The 19,595-nt window shown below is 40.8% G+C and overlaps 3 protein-coding genes across 7 annotated transcripts; 2 read left to right on the top strand and 1 right to left on the bottom strand.

The window, feature by feature from the left end:
• Positions 1-12: 12 nt before the first annotated feature.
• acot13 (acyl-CoA thioesterase 13) lies at positions 13-6,117 on the bottom strand. The gene is made up of 3 exons (XM_030741131.1): positions 5,934-6,117; positions 5,617-5,801; positions 13-454 (listed from the first exon to the last, which is right to left on the bottom strand). The coding sequence occupies exons 1-3, from the start codon at positions 6,015-6,017 to the stop codon at positions 295-297; spliced, it is 429 nt and encodes a 142-aa protein (XP_030596991.1). The 5' UTR covers positions 6,018-6,117; the 3' UTR covers positions 13-294.
• A 257-nt stretch (positions 6,118-6,374) lies between these two features.
• Positions 6,375-10,609, top strand: tdp2b (tyrosyl-DNA phosphodiesterase 2b). Its single transcript, XM_030741130.1, has 7 exons — positions 6,375-6,632; positions 6,870-6,994; positions 7,083-7,232; positions 7,395-7,486; positions 9,421-9,539; positions 9,631-9,801; positions 9,888-10,609. Exons 1-7 carry the CDS (start codon positions 6,486-6,488, stop codon positions 10,167-10,169), a joined length of 1,086 nt encoding a protein of 361 aa, XP_030596990.1. The 5' UTR covers positions 6,375-6,485; the 3' UTR covers positions 10,170-10,609.
• Positions 10,610-14,141: 3,532 nt separating this feature from the next.
• Positions 14,142-19,146, top strand: LOC115788415 (tyrosyl-DNA phosphodiesterase 2-like). 5 transcript variants are annotated; one of them, XM_030741422.1, is made up of 7 exons: positions 14,142-14,298; positions 16,043-16,127; positions 16,216-16,368; positions 16,519-16,610; positions 18,176-18,294; positions 18,385-18,555; positions 18,657-19,146. In XM_030741422.1, exons 2-7 carry the CDS (start codon positions 16,069-16,071, stop codon positions 18,936-18,938), a joined length of 876 nt encoding a protein of 291 aa, XP_030597282.1. In that variant the 5' UTR covers positions 14,142-14,298; positions 16,043-16,068; the 3' UTR covers positions 18,939-19,146. The 5 variants fall into 5 exon arrangements, with proteins under 5 accessions (XP_030597282.1, XP_030597283.1, XP_030597284.1 ...); XM_030741423.1 differs by lacking the exon at positions 14,142-14,298 and adding an exon at positions 14,485-15,346; XM_030741424.1 differs by lacking the exon at positions 14,142-14,298 and adding an exon at positions 14,485-14,951.
• The last annotated feature ends 449 nt before the right edge of the window (positions 19,147-19,595 follow it).

A 19,595-nucleotide genomic window follows, 5' to 3' on the forward strand; every position in this document is an offset into this window, starting at 1 on the left:
CTCTTTGTCCATTTGCTTTTATTGCATGTGCATGAATCATTGATACAGACTTTAGATCAGGAGAGAGTCTGATCACACAATAACTACTGATGTCTCTAAATGGAAATGGCAAATATTTAACAGCGACAATAGCAGGTCCTCAAGTAACCAGCAGCAAGTAGTGTGAGAGTTGTGACGATCACTACTGTTAAGTACATATTCCTACTATTACAAACTTGTATACAGGCTCAGAGAGGCTGGTTTCCATCTTCACTCTTGCTTTGACAGTACATACAGGCACAGAGGGGAGAAGCTTCAGCTGCTTCCAAGATGTTTGGTGTGTCTTCCTTGTGCAATGATTTTCCCTGTGGCCTTATTGGTGAGGTCCACTGTGGCAAATGCCAGACTCCGTCCCTGCTTCAGGACCTGAGCAGTGATGAGAACGTCTTCTCCCATTTTTGCAGCGTTCATGTACCTGTGAGACAATGACAGCTTTTGTAGTTTACGAGGCAGCCTGACTGGGAAAGCATGCAGGAGGTCAGCAGGAAAAACAGGTGCACAAAGGTAAGCTTAACCCTACGAGGTTAAATGTAACCTTCAGTGTGTGAATTCTGCCCGTTCTGACCCTACGAGGTTAAATGTACCTTCAGTGTGTGAACGCCCGTTCGCACAACTTTAAAGGTCGCCTCCTGGGATTGAACTAGGGACCCCTTGCTTATTAGGTGATTGTGTAAACCACTACACTAAGCAAATAACTTTTCCCCTCAAAAAAAGGAAAAAAAAATTACTTTTCTCAAAAACACAGGGTCACATCTCATAATCAGTCATGACTTTGACCTTGCAGGGTTAAATGTAAAGTTGGTCTTTTGGCTGCTCCCTTCAGCGGTCGCCGGATCATCTGCCTCCAATCTCACCCAGTCCCTAGCATCCTCCTCTGTCACAACCCTCTGCATGTCCTCTTTCACTACATCCATGAACCAATTCTCTGGTCTTCCTCTTTTCCGCCTCCTGGCAGCTCCATATTCAACATCCTTTGTCCAATATGTCCACTCTCTCACAGAGGTGGTGCAAGTACACACATTTGTTACTTAAATAGAAGCACAGATAATTGTGTTTAAAAGAAAAAAAAATGCTGGTAAAAGTCGATGTACTGATTCAACCTCTTTACTCAAAAACAAGAGAGCAAGTATAAAAGTAGTTCTTCAGAGGACATTTCTACCAGCTGTTTTGTACAAGGCTAACTAAACCTCAGTGTTAATATAATTACAAAAGATTTTGATCAGCTGACCTGTGCTACTCTTTGTGGATTTAGCCAACCGAATTCAACAAGATATAAGCAAATGCTACACGAGCTGTCAAGATTTCCAGTCCTCAGACAGTACAGAGGTGGTTTAAAGGTGGAATTCAGTAAGTCTTCAGCTTATATTTAAACTGATGTTTGTTGCACTGACAACACCACAGCTGCTCTGCAGCAGCGCTGGGCACTAACCACTGTACCTGCACTGAACTGCCTGTTTCGTTTTTCTTTCATGCAACATGTGAATAACAAAAAGTTAGCATATTTCAATTTGTTTTTCAGTATATTTCACAATAACACAACTTCAACAATACATCACATATAGATCCAATATCTGTTCAGAAAAAAAAATACATTAAATGTAAGCTGTAAATTTCCAGTCAATCAAATGCCACTGAGCATTCCTCAACTTTAAAATAATCACTCCTTCTCCTGTGCTTTTTCTTACATCTCTCTCCATCTGAGTGAAGTTTTCTCTCCCTGGTAAATCCAGCAGCTGTACTTTTAGCTAGCAAACACACTGCGTGACAAAGTCAGTAACAAGTCTGTTTGCTCATATTTGTTGAGCTGTTAGAAATGTATTTGAAATTATCTGATGCTTTCCTTTTCTTTCATCAGTATCTTGGTAGACCAAGATATTGATGCACAGTGGCCACAGCTGCACCAAAAATTTCTGTTCTGGATGTCCCGACCTACTTTAACCCCCGGGTACACTGTAATAAATGATACATAGATGATATGTTTCAACATTTTTCATCTTGCTGTGTGTGATAAGCACTGGTGATGGCTACACCACTAGGTTTGTCTTGTATATGTTACTGTTCCTATGATTTAGGTTCATCGTTTTGATGCTTGAAGGTGAGCAGCAATGGGAAATGACAAATCCCCTCAAATGGCTTAAACCTAAAGTAATGAACCTGTTTTGAAAATGTAAGGAGTAGAAAGTTTACATATTTGCATTAAAATGTAGGGAGTAAAAGTTGTGAGAAAAATTAATGCTCAGGTATTTGCAGAGGTGGGAAGTAACGAAGTACTAATACTTCGTTACTGTACTTAAGTAGATTTTTTAGGTATCTGTACTTTACTTGAGTATTTATTTTTCTGAGTACTTTTTACTTTTACTCCCTACATTTTTACACAAGTATCGGTACTTTCTACTTCTTACATTTTCAAAACAGACTCGTTACTTTTTAACACGTCAGGGAGAAGTTTGCGTTTCCGGTCAGTGCGCCGTCAGTCATCAAGCGATCTGAGCCTAAACGGAGGAATATTAACATATAAGAGACAATCGTACTGGCGTATCCTCCATCACCGGGGCTTATCGGGTACAAAGGGATTAAATACACAAACCCATATAATTAATGTCTCATTTATAGCGCTATAATCAGGGGGTCACAGCGGGCCGGACCGAATCCGTAAGTTATGCTCGCGGGACATAAACAGCTTAGCTAGCGGTACTGAAGAGGAGCGAGCATGAAGGGAGTAACGTGTGGCAGGTAAATGCAACGTTTCTAAATGCTCAACAAATATCAGCAAACACACAAAGTGTGTGCAGTTTGTCACACAGTGTGTCTGCTAGCTAAAAGAAGAGCTGCTGTATTTCAGGGAGAGCAAAGAGAGAGAAATTCACTCAGAGATGGAGGAAGAGAGAAAAGAAAGAGGTTAGAGTTAAAGGTAAGGACTGGAAAATAAACTGAAGTATGCTGACTTTGTGGTATTCAAAGATTGTATGAAAATACTGCAGTTTAGTACGTAATAAACAGGTTATCTTGTTGTACTGTATTTACAGTAAAGCTCTGTGTTGGACTGGAGCACAGTGTTTGTGTTCATGGTCAGAGTTACAGGTTACATCAGTGCAGCAGAGATGAGTTTGAATCAAAGCTGCTGATGCTGAGATTCATTCATTGAATCCAACATTTCTACAGCCTGTATGCTGTCAGTGTAGGGGATGGAGATCAGCTCAGATAGCTGTGAAGTAGGGTTTAATATTTTTCCCGAAAATGACATGAATCAAATCCCGGGAAATGACGAGCCATTTCCCGGGAATCCCGGGAAAAAGTTTATTTATTTTTTTATTTTAATTAGGCCTTCTGTAGCCTGTGTCAGCCTTAACCTATTCTGATATTGTAGAGGTAGCTTTCCAGCTATGTCCTGTTATGCCCAGTAGGGGGCAACGTCGGCTTGATTAATGCAATAAAACCTACATCTGGACATTTGAGTGTTCGAGCTATGCGGTGTTGTATCGTTCCTCAACACTCCCTTAACAAATATAATTCAAATATTCCTCCATTGTACATGGAATTATACCAAGATATTTTACAACTGCTGGTGCAAAACAATACGGTTCATCTCCACAGCATTGATAAAGACTCAGCCACGCTGTCGTGGCGACATCTGTTGTGCTATATCTCCACCAGTGGAACGCTGTAATAGTCATTGAAAGTTAACTACCGTACTACACTATAATATGACATAACACAGGGCCTTGAGTAATGCTCCACGACTTGGTCATTGCCATTCTGGCAACAGCAAATTTATAACACCGTGGAGGGTTAAAGTAGGTTCGCTGTGAATCGTCTTTTGAAAAACTGGCCAATCCTTATAGCCTAAAAAATACATTTTACTCAACTCCATTTTAAAAGCGAAATATGTTAAAGCAATCTATTTCATGATCATTTCTTCACACATTAGGCCCGTATCCTAATTCATGATTGTTAGTAAGCGGCTGCAAACGAGGAAAACACTTGAAGTTAAACAGATATTTCTTTATTGTTCAGGGCAGGCATATTTTTAGGCTATATAATGCAATATAACAATATTAATAATATAGAATTATATAATACAAAATACCTTAGGGTAAACACATTGCCTACGATTTCAACAAATTAAAGAGGAAAAAAGTACAACTGTGTAATACCTCTATTAAAACGCTTGAGATGAAGGCTGAAGCCTTAAACGGAGGCTGAACGTGCCTGAAATGAAGAGAAATGCTTTTCGCATTAAACGAACCCTTCTCTCAATATTTCCTTAAATTTAACTTTCTGAAGCTTTCTTTTCTTTCTGAAAGTCAAATCGACGCGCGCGACTTTTTTCCCGGTTTCCCGTCTAACGTTTCCCGGGAAACGGGAAATGGTTCTGATCGCATTTCCCGGGAATCCCGGATCCCGGGATTAAACTCTACTGTGAAGTACTGGGTTACATCTTTGTGAGTTCAGTTCATCCGCACAGAGCAGTAAACCTCAGAGCAGCAGCAGCAGCAGGTCAGCTGATCACAGCCTGCACACCAACATCATTTACTGCAGCTCACAATAGAAAGCTGTGATTCTTCTCCCCATGCAGAGCCACTACAGCTGATCTTAGGATTCCTCCACCTTCTGAATCCCACTGTAACCCCTGAGTATCCTCATGTTGGTGTTTAGGTGGAGGCACAGTCACCCTCTACTATGGAGGACACAGAGAATAAAGCTGTGCTTAAATTCCCTTTCACAGTTTGTGATTCAAGCTGAGTCCATTCATTAGAATTCAAATTTAGATTGGAATAACGTTTGTGTTCTCATGTATTATTTTATATTATTACAATAATATATAATAAGGTTCAGTTAGCTTTACACAAAAATAGCAGGTAGAAACGTCCTCCAAAGAGCTACTTTTACTTTCTTACTTTGAGTAAATTTCAGAGCCTGTACTTTTTTACTTTTACTTAAGTAAAGAAGTTGAACCAGTACTTCGACTTTTACCAAAGTATTTTTTAACACAAGTACTTGTACTTCTACTTAAGTACAGAATGTCAGTACTTTTGCCACCTCTGGGTATTTGTACTTCACTACTTCCCACCTTTGCTATCCCTCCTCTCTACATGTCCAAACCATCTCAGCCTTGCCACTCCAACTTTGTCTCCAAACTGCTCAACTAGAGCTGTCTGTCCTCCCAGTCACTCCACAAGCTAGCTTGTCCCAAGCACGGATAAGTTGGATAAAAATTCGCACTTAACTATATTTAGGCCAAAAAATATTTTCATACAACTATAATTATAATGTACAATAACTGATTAAAAGTAAAAATATTCTACAACCATGTCTGCAGCTCAAACTGCAAAATATTAAAAACCTTGAAGTTCAATCCTTAATGCATTTTTAAATCTGAAAATGACCCTACAGGAGAATAAATTTGCTTAGTGGCTGCTGTAAGTCCATGTTGTGAGAATCACAATGCTGGACACCACATATGAAGTTATGAACCCAGCCTGTTTCTCACAGGCAGATCTGGCTTATGCCACAGTTTTGGGAGGTATTTGAGTCATAAAAATTGTTCTCAGAAGAGCTGACTAATTATGGACTCACGTTATATTCATATCCACGCTGACCCCCGGTGACCCCCTCTCACTGTACATGATAGCCATTGTGGAAATGACATCAACCAGCGTGGCTGTCAGCCCGCCGTGCAGCGTGCCTCCCCGGTTCGTGTGCTCCTCTTCCACCCGCATTTCACACACCACTTTACCGGGGCTAGCTGACAAAATGTCCACCTGAAGAAAACACAGAGCTGTTTTTTGTGAACGCAACACAATTCTAACACGGCCAAGCTTTAATCTGTGCTCGCAGTCACAGAATTGAGCCTTCAAACCAAAAATTAAGTGCTACAAAATGTGAATATTTACCTTTCTAAGCACCCTGTCGAAACCTGGGTTATCCACCATAGCTCTCATTACTTGTTTTAAGGAAATTAACGTAAGCGAAGCCATTGTCAACTGCACGCTGTGAATTTTTAGCTGCTTTTTATGCGGCCAATGTCAAAGTTTTTTTTTTTTTGTTTTTTTAACCTCAGAACGCCGGAAACTGATCCGTGCACAAAATCGTCCGGGTAAAACATGAACCTGGTTGCCAGGTAAAACAGAACCGCGTGCGTGCAAAATTATATTAAAAAAATAATAATAATAATAATAAATGTCTTTTTAAGTCTGAATTTTGATTATAAAAAATAGAATTTGATGCGCTGGGGTCGTATGTTACGAAGGGATGACACCTCTAAAAAGGGTTATTTAAACGTTATATTTATTCAGACTAGAAGCTATTTAGCAAGTTCACCCGGAGGTATTTCACTGGTACACCTAGGAGAACTTGTAGAGAGATTGATGGACGTAAAAAAATTGGCGGTTTGTTTTCAATTCTGTGTTTTAGATCTTTTTAATTAAATCTAGTGTGTAGGAAAGATGGCTTGTACGTCGGAGTCGGAAACACCATCGGTTTCTAACCTGGAGGAAAAAAGGAGTCGTCTCTGTGACGAGTTTGCAGCTGTAGCGGGAACCGACAGCGCGGTGGCTCAGTGCTACCTGGCTGAGAATGACTGGGAGATGGAGGTACAGGAGCTACACCAGCTGTGTCTAACACTGGTATTGTTGGAGGAGACTTTAAATGCACATTTAAAGTCCAGCATAGGTGCGGCTTATTTTACATATTAAACCAGGGTCTGTTGCTAAAAACATTTACATTGCTGCTGCTTCTGCTGGAATACAGGTATATGTGCAGCCAGGCCCTGGGATTTTTTTTTTTAAATCCCTATAATAAGCAGCACGTTCCTGTCTCTTTTCCTTCAGAGAGCCTTAAACTCATTCTTTGAAGCAGACATGGAGAGAGTGTTTGATGTTGAGGATCTTCCAGAGAAAGCCACCACCCCCAAAGCCAAGAGGCAGAAGGTTGAAGAAACTGCTCCAGGAGACTGGTAAGTCTGCTGTCTGTTGCCCTGCATATGGTGAAGTTTATCCATGACTCTATTTTTGCTGACAACCGTGTGTCTGTGAAAACTGCAGCATAGATTTGACTGCAGACAGTCCCGCTGCCACACGGAAACCCTCAGAAGATGATGATGGTAAACTGTCAATGATTACCTGGAACGTGGATGGACTTGATACAGACAACATTGTAGAGCGTGCCAGAGGCCTCTGTTCATATTTAGTCTTGTAAGCATGTGTTACACTTGTCGCACACTTTTAGGCATCATTTGGGGTTAAATGTTGCTGAATTTTGCTCAGTGTTGCATGTATTTGACAGCTTCTCGTTAGAGGGAAGACAGTTAATATTAGTAAAGTAAATCTTTCCTTTTTTTTTTTTTTTAAATGTAGATACACCCCTGATGTGGTGTTTCTACAGGAGCTCATTCCACCTTATGTCCAGTACTTGAAGAAACGGGCTGTTAGCTACCTGATGATTGAAGGTACAGTATGTTAAATATTGGTAGGAAAAGCACAGGTGTGAATGATTATAATTATGATGACTGAGTACAGTTTAGCTGCTTTAGTTTCACTTTGCGTCACATGTGAAGAGAGCTGTTAGGAATGTTAATAGATATTAGTAATATCAGTTTTCCTCCTTCACTGTGCTCACAACACCTGATTGTTGTACTAAGACCACGGGCATATTGCACTGGCCAGTTTGGACCTATTTTGCTTTTCCTGATTTCCTGTCCCATACAGTATACAGTATTTACTGTTACAACAATTGATACACAAGTTTCAAATGGTTAGGTCAGTGTTTGTACAAGTAATCCCTGATGTTAAACCTCATGATTCAAACTGATCTAAACTCTCAGTTTTAGGAAGTTTTTTTCTACTTTTGCTTTGTAAAATGTCAGTGAACACAAATATCCTAATATGGTCATCTTGGGCACACAGTCCTGTCTGTGAGCACCCACCTGCTGTTCATATCTTCTGTTCACGAGGGGCAGCCAATCAGAAGAAAGTCTACTTAAAGGTAGATGGACTATAAGGGCTTGTTTCAGACAGTGGATGGATGGAAGGGCTGGTCTGAGACCCACTGTAAGATAAATAGGGATTAATTTGATCTGTGAAAAATGCAAAGCTACTCAAGCAGAGTTGTAAAACAGACACATAGATCTGGAGATGAGTGGAATAAATCCCCTTTATGTGCTAAAGAATTTATTATGTTAATTGTTGGCTTTTAATTAAAAAAAAAAATGAAATCAGCAACATTTACCTTGAGTGTTTTACATTAAATCGTGCTTTGAAATCCATCAAAACAGGAGCAAAAGCAATAAATAATTTTTTTCAAGTATTGTATAATAAAGTTTCTGTGTTGCCACAGAAACTTATGTGTTGCCACAAGAACTGTGTGTGATCTGGGAAAACAAGACAAAAAAACCACCTGTCAGTGGACTTGGATTAAATACATGTTTTGTTTGTTTTAATCAAATTGGTACAGCTTATAGAGTTGTGGTCAGAAATTTAAACACACTCATCGTGAGCATGAATGTCATGGTAATTTTTGGCCTTTATTGATTTCTTTGAACTGTTCTTTTTCCAGGGTGGAATGATTATACAGCATATGTCTTTAATGACTTACAATAACTGGGTGCACAAGTTTAAATTTTGGATTTTCTTTATTCCACACAGGGTCAAAAGTATACATACACTCCCAATAATATTTGGTTAAATGTCTCTTAGCAAGTTAACCTCAACCAGATGCTTTTGGTAGCCATCAAAAAGCTTCTGATGTAATTCTAGCTGGCAGAATTGGTTGGTTTCCTGGTATGAACCCGGCTTTTAAGTGTAGTCCACAAATTTTCAGTAGGGTTGAGGTCAGGGCTTTGGGAAGACCATTCCAGAAGCTTAATGTTAGCCTGCTTTGTCCATTCCACATTGGTCAGTCTAATGAGTGCTCTCAAATTCTTTTTATGCTGCCAAAGAGAAACTACCAGCTGTGGTCAGTCATTATCATCAATGTGAAGTTAATAGGCCTTGGTCTTGTCAAGTTAAGACATTGTAGAACCCTAAGCACCACTTAATAAAAGATTTAAGTGAATGTATAGCCTGTATGTGTACCTTTGAACCTGTGTAGATTAGAGAAAATTCCAAATAAATTCAAACTCCTGCACCCAGTTTTTTGTTTTGTTTGCTTTAAGTCATTACAGGTGTATGCTGTAAAAAGAACAGTTCAAAGAAATTAATAAAAGCACAAAATTACCAATGACATTCATGCCCATGATGAGTGTATGTAAACTGCTGACCACAACTGTACCTGTACAGTATGCACATCATATTTGGGCTTCTGTGTATCAAGATTCCTACAGTAAAGATTTCCTTTGAAAGGGAACTGAAGCTTAAGTCTCCTTCTTCCTCTTGTGTTGGCCAGGTGGTGAGGAAGCTTACTTCTCAGGGATGTTGCTGAAAAAGTCACGAATCACATTTGTGGAGAGCGAGATAGTAGCTTTTCCCACCACTCAGATGATGAGGAACCTGCTTGTTGCTCAGGTGTGTGCAACATCTTCTCTGATGTGTGCTTAGTGTGCACAGGCTCTCCTGGATGTCACACTGAGGAGCATTTTCCTTTGCAAATATTCAGGTGATCTTCAAAGGCCAGAAGCTGTGCCTGATGACATCCCACTTTGAGAGCTGTAAGGCACATGCTGCAGAGCGTATGAAACAGCTGCGTGTGGTGATGCAGAGGATGAAAGAGGCACCTGATGATGTCACTGTTGTGTTTGGAGGAGACACAAACCTGAGAGACACAGAGGTCAGTCACTGGTCTTTCCACTCAGATGCACTCAGTAAGCTTGTAACAAGTAGTCAGTGTAATTCTTTGCTCTGGAATTGTTTCAGGTGGCCAAGGTGGGCCTGCCCGCCACTGTCTGTGATGTGTGGGAGCGACTGGGCAAGCAGGAGCACTGCCGATACACGTGGGATACCAAAGCCAACAGTAACAAGACTGTTCCATTTGTCAGTCGCTGCCGCTTCGACAGAATCTACCACCGCCCGGCTATCAAGGATGGAGTCCTACATTTGGCCCCTGATCACATGGCCTTGGTGGGGCTGGAGAAGCTGGACTGTGGCCGCTACACCAGTGATCACTGGGGAATCTACTGTACCTTCTCAGTTGAATAGAAATGCACAAAACAACCAGGAACATTTCAGCTGACCATTTTGTTTTAGATCAACTGCTCTTGTACAGAAGTGTTCAGCTGTAGAGGAAGATGTTCTTATTGCCTGTAAATGATTTGCCTTCATTTAATCAGTTTATCTCCTAATGTGTGTCTGCTTAAGTGTTTTTATGTGGTTAAAATGACCAATTAATATGAAAAGCACCAATAAATTGTCTCCATTGTTTTGATATAGTTGTGCATTGATTGATACAACATTAACAGGGAGTCTGACAGCTCTTCAGCTTTTAACCTTGTTACGTGATCTTCCTCAATGGATGGCTTTCTGACTGAAACAACAATGCACACAGCATGAGAAACTCTGCTCACTCTGTATGTAATATTAGCATCAAGCCACTAGAGGGCAGTGCACAGTTGAATAGCAGCTAAATTAAATGAACAAATTTTGTGGAATTCTAAATAAATAAACATGAAAATAACAGATGGCGACAGGACATAATTGTAAACAATATTAACAAAGAATTTAGTATTATTACACTCATTTGGGAAGCAAAGAGTTCAGACACTATTAAAAAATTTAGGATCCTCCTACTGTCCATGCACAGAGGTCTATGGGATCTTCCAGGACTGGTGTCGCTATTTTTGGAAGACTTAATTGGTCAGTAGGTGAATTGTTAGAGTGGGATCCAAATTCATCACCACACTTGACCTGAGCAAAGGATAATGGCAGCTGAACCTGGCACCTTAAACCAAAGAGCTGACAGCTTTCAAAACGCCCAATTCAATTCAATTCAACTCAATTCAAGCCGAGTACTCAATCCACTCACATACGATGCTTATAAGTTCAGTCTTATCTCACACGTCCTACCTTGACAGCCAGTCAAACTCTGAGAGGCATTATAAAACATCTGAGCCTGGAGATAAATTTAGAGATAGCTTTCATAGATCTGAAATGTACTGTCTTAGCTACCAACAGCTAAAGTAGCTAAAGTAGCTTAGCTCACATAAAGATGAGTTCTAGCTAACAGAGAAATGCATGGAGAACTGTATCAAACTACTTGACACATAAAACGCAATCTCTAAAAATACTCATTATAATCGGATAGCAAAGTGTGCAGATTTTAACTTTAAATTACTTCTGAGGGTAGACCACCGTGATTCCCTGCCATAACAGTCGCCTACTCTTCCTTTGTGCCTCTCAGAGTTTGACTGGCTGTTTTCCGAGCCAGAGAAGCATTGCACCACCTAGTGGTCGTTTCTTTTAACCAAATAATTACATTTGTACAGCTCACAAACGCATATAAGATAAGATAAGATAAAACTTTAATGATCCCACGACGGGGAAATTTGCGCATTACAGCAGCTCAGTACAGAAAACTAAAAATAGAATAGAATAAAATAAAATAGAAAAACACTATACACATATACATAAGCACTATATACAGAAAATATATAGTCAATACACACGTGTACATATACATACATATACACACAGATCAAAAACACTATATACAGATATCAAAATATTATACATTTGTAGCCGGCAAGGTACACAGCATACACGGTATGCATTATATGGGTGAGTGTAATAAATAAAATGTATCTGACTGTATGGATAAAGTGATGGCAGAGGAGGTAAAGTGTCCAAGTGACTCAAGACATTATGAAGTGTTGTACAGTCTAACTGCTGTTGGGATGAATGACCTGCGAAAGCGCTCCTTCCTGCAGCGAGGATGTTTCAGTCTCTGACTGAAGGAGCTGCTCAGCTCACCCACGGTCTCATGCAGAGGGTGATGGGGGTTGTTCATGATGGATGTCAGCTTTGCTAACATCCTCCTCTCACCCATCACCATCACAGACTCCAGAGGACATCCCAACACAGAGCTAGACCTCCGCACCAGTTTGTCGATCCTGCTCCTGTCCCTTTCGGTGCATCCACCCCCCCAGCAGGCCACTGCATAGAAAAGGGCAGATGCTACCACTGAGTCATAAAAAGTCTTTAACAGAGTCCTGCAGACACCAAAGGACCTCAGTCTCCTCAGCAGGTGGAGTCGACTCTGGCCCTTCTTATACAGGACATCTGTGTTTGTAGTCCAGTCCAACTTGTTATTGAGATGAACACCCAGGTATTTGTAGGAGACCACTGTCTCAATGTCCTTTCCCTGGATGTTCACCGCTGCTGTAGGGGGTGGCTTCCTCCTGAAGTCTATGATCATCTCCTTCGTCTTGCTGGCGTTGATTTGGAGTGCGTTGTTTTCACACCAGCCGACAAAGTCACTGATGACACCCCTGTATTCCTGGTCGTTCCCATCTGATACACATCCAATGATGGCCGTATCATCTGAGAACTTCTGTAGGTGGCAGTGGTCCGAGTTGTACCTGAAGTCTGAGGTGTACAGACTGAACAGAAAGGGTGAGAGGACCGTGCCCTGTGGCGCCCCCGTGCTGCAGACTACCACATCAGACATACAGTCATGGCACCTCACATACTGTGGTCTGTTGGTGAGGTAGTCGATGGTCCATGCCGTCAGCTGACTGTCTACTCCGGCTCCCTCCATCTTCCTTCTCAGTAGTGCAGGCTGGATGGTGTTGAAAGCACTGGAGAAGTCAAAGAACATGACCCTCACAGTGTTTCCTGCCTGCTCTAGGTGAGAGAGGGATCTGTGCAGCAGGTAGATGACGGCATCGTCCACCCCAATGCCGGGCTGGTAGGCGAACTGCAGGGGGTCCAGCGCTGAGCTCACCAGTGGGCGGAGGTGATGAAGGATGAGCCTCTCCATGGTCTTCATCAGGTGAGAAGTCAGGGCCACAGGTCTGTAGTGGTTGGACTCCCTGGGCTGTGCGATCTTTGGCACTGGAACTATGCAGGAAGTCTTCCACAGTTCAGGAACCCTCTCCAGATTCAGGCTCAGGTTGAAGATATGCAGTACCACCTGACAGAGCTGGTCTGCACAATCCCTGAGCAGTCTGGGGCTGATTCCATCTGGACCCGCTGCTATGGGTTACTATGACTGAGTACCCGCTACTATGTAAATAGTATTAGAATATTAAAAAATAGATGTAGGTGTATGTGTTATAACTAAAGGGTGCTGAGGTATCCCATCTTCCACAGAAAATCGTCTTTTCCACTTCGGCACAAGTATAGAGTGAAATAAGTTCAGCGGGAAAAGAAACACTAGACCCAGAACAAAACTCAGATGACCCAGCTTTGTACTAGCATTAAACGCACCAAGTTACGCACGAATCTGGGAGCTCACCGGAAGCGTGAAATGTGTCTCAAAAACTTTGTGCACTCGTAACCGCCGTTTTGTGCGTGTGTATCAGGTGATTCGTGTGTAACTTTAGTTTTGTGCGTGTGTATCAGGTGATTCGTGTGTAACTTTAGTTTTGTGCGTGTGTATCAGGTGATTCGTGCGTAACTTTAGTTTTGTGAGTGTGTATCAGGTGATTCGTGTATTACAAAAAATTACAAATCCAGCAAGTCACGCACAAATCCTGCATTACAGACACACAGATATTTGAGTCACGCACAAATCCTGCATTACAGACACACGGATATTTTGAGTCAATTTTCTCTCCATAAATTCCTGCCTTCCACGCAGTGGTTAATGGTAGTTTATGGTGGACTCTGTGGCTTTATGTTACACTTGTTGTTATGGAAGAAAAAAAGCCAAAACTTTTTTGCTACGACAGCTTTCCAGAGTTTTTACAGCAGTGCGTAGTATTATCATGTTCAGTGGTTACTCATTTTACTGACATCTGTTAAGCCCTCAAACACACAGATCTCTTTGTAGCAAATCATTAAATAAGCAAATTATTATTATTTTTATGCATTTAAATGTAGATATTATAAGTAATCTCTAAATGTAGATATTATGAATAATATCTACATTTAGAGGGGGAAAATGTATGTCAGTTAAATATTTTGCTTAGTGGGTACTGCTGTCAGTCCACTGTTTAACTCAGCTGTCAGTGTGCCCGGTGAGAAGCGTCCACGCCTGTTTACGCCCAAGGCGGCTGCAAAACTTTCTGAAAGCAATATGATAAAAGTCAGTGAGTCAGTGAAGCACTTACGACTACTCTCGTGTGATACTGTGGTGAGCTGTTGAGGACATCGGGATCCTTTTCTCTCGGTAAGCACTGGTGTTTTGAAGTAGCTCATTTTTGAACTGCAATACTTAGAATAAGCTCTCATACGATGTGAACATGTAATCAAACTATGAGAGAGAATGTATGATTTTAGGGCACTCAGCCTCACGTTAGATGGCATATTGGTACGGTGCTTAGTTAATGTTGTTGTGGTTTGCACTTCAGGGCCACCGTAGATTTTAACCAGCTGTTAGCTCCCTGGACGGCCGACAGTAACAAGCAATCCAAAACGGATCCTGTCATGTAATCGCAGTGGCAGGCAGGTAGAGGACCCCAATGCAGGACTGAACTTAAACTTCAGCTTTTATTAGCTGGAAAACACATGGCAGGAGCCTACAGCACAAACTACGAAACCGATTTTAACAGGACTACAGACGAGGAGAGAGCACACAGCGGGCAGGAAGCAACGGCTGAAGAAAACAGACAATATATACACACACCAGGGAATCACAGCTGAACAGAATTTCACTGACAGCACAAAGGAAGCAAAACTAGATACAAGGCAGATGAGACTGAAGCTGACAAAGTAAAACAGGGAGTGACAAACGGAGACCCGGACTAAGGCCCCGTTTACGAGAAAACGATCCAGTGAAACGGTTTCGTTTTTCCGTTTTCGAAAGTAACTTCAGATGGAAACGTTGTGTAAACGACAGCCAAGACGCAACAAAACTTAATCGTTTTTACCTGAAAGCGTTCTCGTGTAGGAACAAGGCATACCTTGAGACATAGAGATAGAAACAAAACCGGACGTAAAACTAAATATAAACATAAGAGATTATCAAAATAAGACAGGAAAGAACAAATACAGAGACCAGGAATAAGACATTTGAACTTGACAAAGAGACAGAAGATGAACAATATCGAGAAGTGACAGAGGACCTTATTCCAGGAAGCATGTTATGCAAACTCTTGAGTTGATCAACTCTGAGATCGGCAACTCTGTGTTCCCTGTTCCAGAACAGCTGATCAGAGTTAGTTCAATCAGCTCTTGAGTATGTTCACCCTGATTGTCGCGGGTGACAAATGTCGCAGGTTTATAGATTTTAAATATTTCAGTACAGTTTTGGGAGGTTGAGACGTTTTTTTTTTTAAATTAAAGAACACAGATCGTGTCGGAGAAATGACGCCATTATGAACAGATCGGGACGGGATGAGATGGAAAATCACTTTAGCCCCATCTTCACTCAAACATTCACATCCTCTCCAAGATCCGGACTCTTTTGAATGACCTTTTTTTCAGTAACCTTTTAAAACACAACAAATGATTGATCATTGATCAGTGTGTTTTGCGTCTAAAGCTTCATACAGATCAGTGTGATGTAAACAGTGATGCTCCACTAACGGACAGTAAACATTTCAGAGGAACTGACTGACAGTCTGACAGCTGCAGCTGCGCTGATTATACATCCATGACATCATCGCCGTCTCGGTTCTTATAGCCTGTTGAGTGAATGACTGTAAAAGCGCTACAAAAAATAAACTAACGTCTGACTGGGATTTCAGTGCTTGTAAAAACAAACGTTTTCTTGATATTTGTAATGAGAGTTTCCAATAAATTTATTAGAAATATGTTACTGAAAGATATTTTCCAAATCAGGTTAAAGGGAATTATATTTTTAAAAACTTTAAAACTGAGCAGATGATCCAAATCCTCAGATTTTTTTTTTCCATTAAGAAGTGCAGTAAACAAATAGTAAAACATAATGTTCCTGTCACTTTTCCTTCAAGAGCTTTAATAATTCTTGGAAGCGGACATGGACACAGAGTTTGAAGATGAGAGACAGGACGCTGAAGAAACCGTTCCAGACGACTGGTATGTCTGCTGTCTCTTCTCCTGCAAACAGTGAAGTTTACCCATCTATTTTAGCTGACCAACTGTTTATCTGTGAAAAAAATTGCAGGATGGATTTGATTGCAGACAGTCCAGCTGCCACAGAGGAACCCTCAGAAAAAGCAGATAATGATAAACTGTCCCTGATCACCTGGAATGTAGATGGACTTGATATAGAAAATCTTCCAGAACGTTCCAGAGGCCTGCTTTCATATTTAAACCTGTAAGCATGTGTTACACTTTGCACACTTTTAGACATAATTTGGGGGAAATGTAGCTGAAGATACAACATTTTACTGTATTTATTTGTATTTGTTAAACAGAAAGAAGACAGTTAGGAAAGCAATTTTTTATGATTATTTTTTAAATGTAGACACACTCCTGACGTGGTGCTCCTACAGGAGCTCATTCCACCTTATGCCCACTTCTTGAAGAAACGGACTGGTGACTACCTGATGATTCAAGGTAGAGTATGTTAAATACAGGTAGGAAAAGCACAAGCGTGAATGATAAAATGATGGCTGAATTTTTTGCATGTGCACAATATTTCTAAAATTACAAACATCCTGTCTCAGAGTGATGCTGACAAGCTAATTCATGCATTTATTACTTCTAGGCTGGTCTATTGTAATTCATTACCATCAGGCTGCCCTAAAAGCTGCCTGAAAAGCCTTCAGCTGACCCAAAATGCTGCAGCTAGAGTACTGACAGGGACTAGAGAGCATATTTCTCCCATATTGGTTTCTCTTCACTGGCTCCCTGTTAAATCTAGAAAAGAATTTAAAATTCTTCTTCTGCTGCAATAGGCCTAGGCTGCTAGGCGGGTTCCCATGATGCACTGAGTGTTTTTTTTTTCATTCACCTCTTTTGCTCTGCTTATACCCCACTCTGCATTTAATCATTAGTTATTATTAATCTCTGTCTCTCTTCCACAGCATGTCTTTTGTCCCGTCTCCCTCCCCTCATCCCCAACCAGTCGCAGCAGATGACTGCCCCTCCCTGAGCCTGGTTCTGCCGGAGGTTTCCTTCCTGTTAAAAGGGAGTTTTTCCTTCCCACTGTCACCAAGTGCTTGCTCATAGGGGGGGCATTTTGACTGTTGGGTTTCCTCTGTATTATTGTAGGGTCTTTACCTTACAATATAAAGTGCCTTGAGGTGACTGTTTGTTGTGATTTGGCGCTATATAAATAAAATTGAATTGAATTGAATGCAGTTTAGCTGCTTTGGTTTTACACAGCATTACACAATCATGTTTTGAGATGCATCAAAACAGAAGCAAATCAATAAATACAGGTAAATTTAAAAAATAAATACTGTATTATAATTTCTGTATATTCTGTAGTCTACTCATGTTAAAATCATCATGACCAGCTGTTATAGTATTCAGATTGATACTGTGTGTTGCCACAGTTGTGTCTGTGCAAGCTGGCCATCTTATCACCGGTATACATGAAAAAAACCTGCCTGTCATTGAACTTGCATTAAAATTAGGGCTGCAGCTATTGATTATTTTAGTGAGTATTCTATCAATTAATTAAGTAACTTGATAAGAAATATTTTTGTCTTATAAATGAAAATTTATAAATATCCAATATTAAAATCATTAAACATATTTTAAAAAAATAAAAATACATAAATAATCACAAGTACAGTAATGTCAAATAAAATGAGGTACACATGCATCCTGAACTGAGGCATGAAAAAAATAGCCTTACTCTGTCTTCTTTAAAGGCTTTCTTACATTAGTAGAGCTCTGACAGTGTTGAATGTCCTGGATTTGGTCTGTGTTCATGTGCATGTGTGTGTCTGCGTGTCTAAGTGTGCTAGTGAATGAGTCAGTATGTGTGTCTGTAAGCCTTTAAATCATGAAGAAAAATGATAATCAAACTGATATAGTTTATAAGTATCTGTGTACATATACAGTTAGTACATAGTATTTGGACTTCTGTGTATCAAGATTCCTTGACTAAGGATTCCCTTTGAAGCAAAACCAAAGCGTAATAGTCTCCTTCTTCCTCTTGTGTTGGCCAGGTGGTGAGGAAGCTTACTTCACAGGGATGTTGCTGAAAAAGTCACGAATCACATTTGTGGAGAGCGAGATAGTAGCTTTTCCCACCACTCAAATGATGAGGAACCTGCTTGTTGCTCAGGTGTGTGCAACAGCTTCTCTGATGTGTGCTTAGTGTGCACAGGCTCTCCTGGATGTCACACTGAGGAGCATTTTCCTTTGCAAAAATCAGGTGGTCTTCAAAGGCCAGAAGCTGTGCCTGATGACATCCCACTTTGAGAGCTGTAAGGCACATACTGCAGAGCGTATGAAACAGCTGCGTGTGGTGAAGCAGAGAATGAAACATGCACCTTATGATGTCACTATTTTGTTTGGAGGAGACACAAACCTGAGGGACTACGAGGTCAGTCACTGGTCTTTCCACTCAGTGTCCTTTCATTCGGATGCAGTCTGTAAGCTTGTAACAAGTAATCACAGTGTAATTCTTTCCTCTTCTTCTCTCAGGTGACCAAGGTGGGCCTGCCCGCCACTGTCTGTGATGTGTGGGAGCGACTGGGCAAGCAGGAGCACTGCCGATACACGTGGGATCCCACTGCCAACAGCAACAAGAATATTTCCTTTCCCTGTCACTTCCGGTTTGACAGAATCTACCTTCGCCCGGCTATCAAGGTTGGTGTCCCACGTCTGGTGCCTGATCACATGGCCTTGGTGGGGCTGGAGAAGCTGGACTGTGGCCGCTACACCAGTGATCACTGGGGAATCTACTGTACCTTCTCAGTTGAATAGAAATGCACAAAACAACCAGGAACATTTCAGCTGACCATTTTGTTTTAGATCAGCTGCTCTTGTACAGAAGTGTTCAGCTGTAGAGGAAGATGTTCTTATTGCCTGTAAATGATTTGCCTTCATTTAATCAGTTTATCTCCTAATGTGTGTCTGCTTAAGTTTTTTATGTGGTTAAAATGACCAATTAAAATATGAAAAGCACCAATAATATCATGTTTCCTTTGTTTTGATATAATTTTGCATTGATTGATACAAAAAGGTCCATAAGTTGGAAGTCTGACAGCTCTTCAGCTTTTAACCTTGTTACATGATCTTCCTCAGTGGATGGAGTTGGGACTCAAACAACACTGCACACAGAATGAGAAACCCTGCTCACTCTGTATGTAATATTAGCATCAAGCCACTAGAGAGCTGTGCACAAACAGTGACATATTACAAAAAAAAAAAAAGTTATGTGAAGTCTGAAAGGTGAGTCCAACTTTAAATTTAATTTTAATCCTGACTGCAGATCAGGATCAACAAACTGAGATGAGGAAAACATCCCATATTTTTTAGAGGAAGGTGAACTTTTCCCACTAGAAAATGACTGAATAAAAATAAGTCCAAATATAAAATCAGGTTGGGTTTTTTAATGGATCTGCAGTTAACCTTCTAGAT

This window comes from Archocentrus centrarchus, chromosome 11 (genome assembly GCF_007364275.1).
Source record: "Archocentrus centrarchus isolate MPI-CPG fArcCen1 chromosome 11, fArcCen1, whole genome shotgun sequence".
Taxonomy (NCBI): Eukaryota; Metazoa; Chordata; class Actinopteri; order Cichliformes; family Cichlidae; genus Archocentrus; species Archocentrus centrarchus.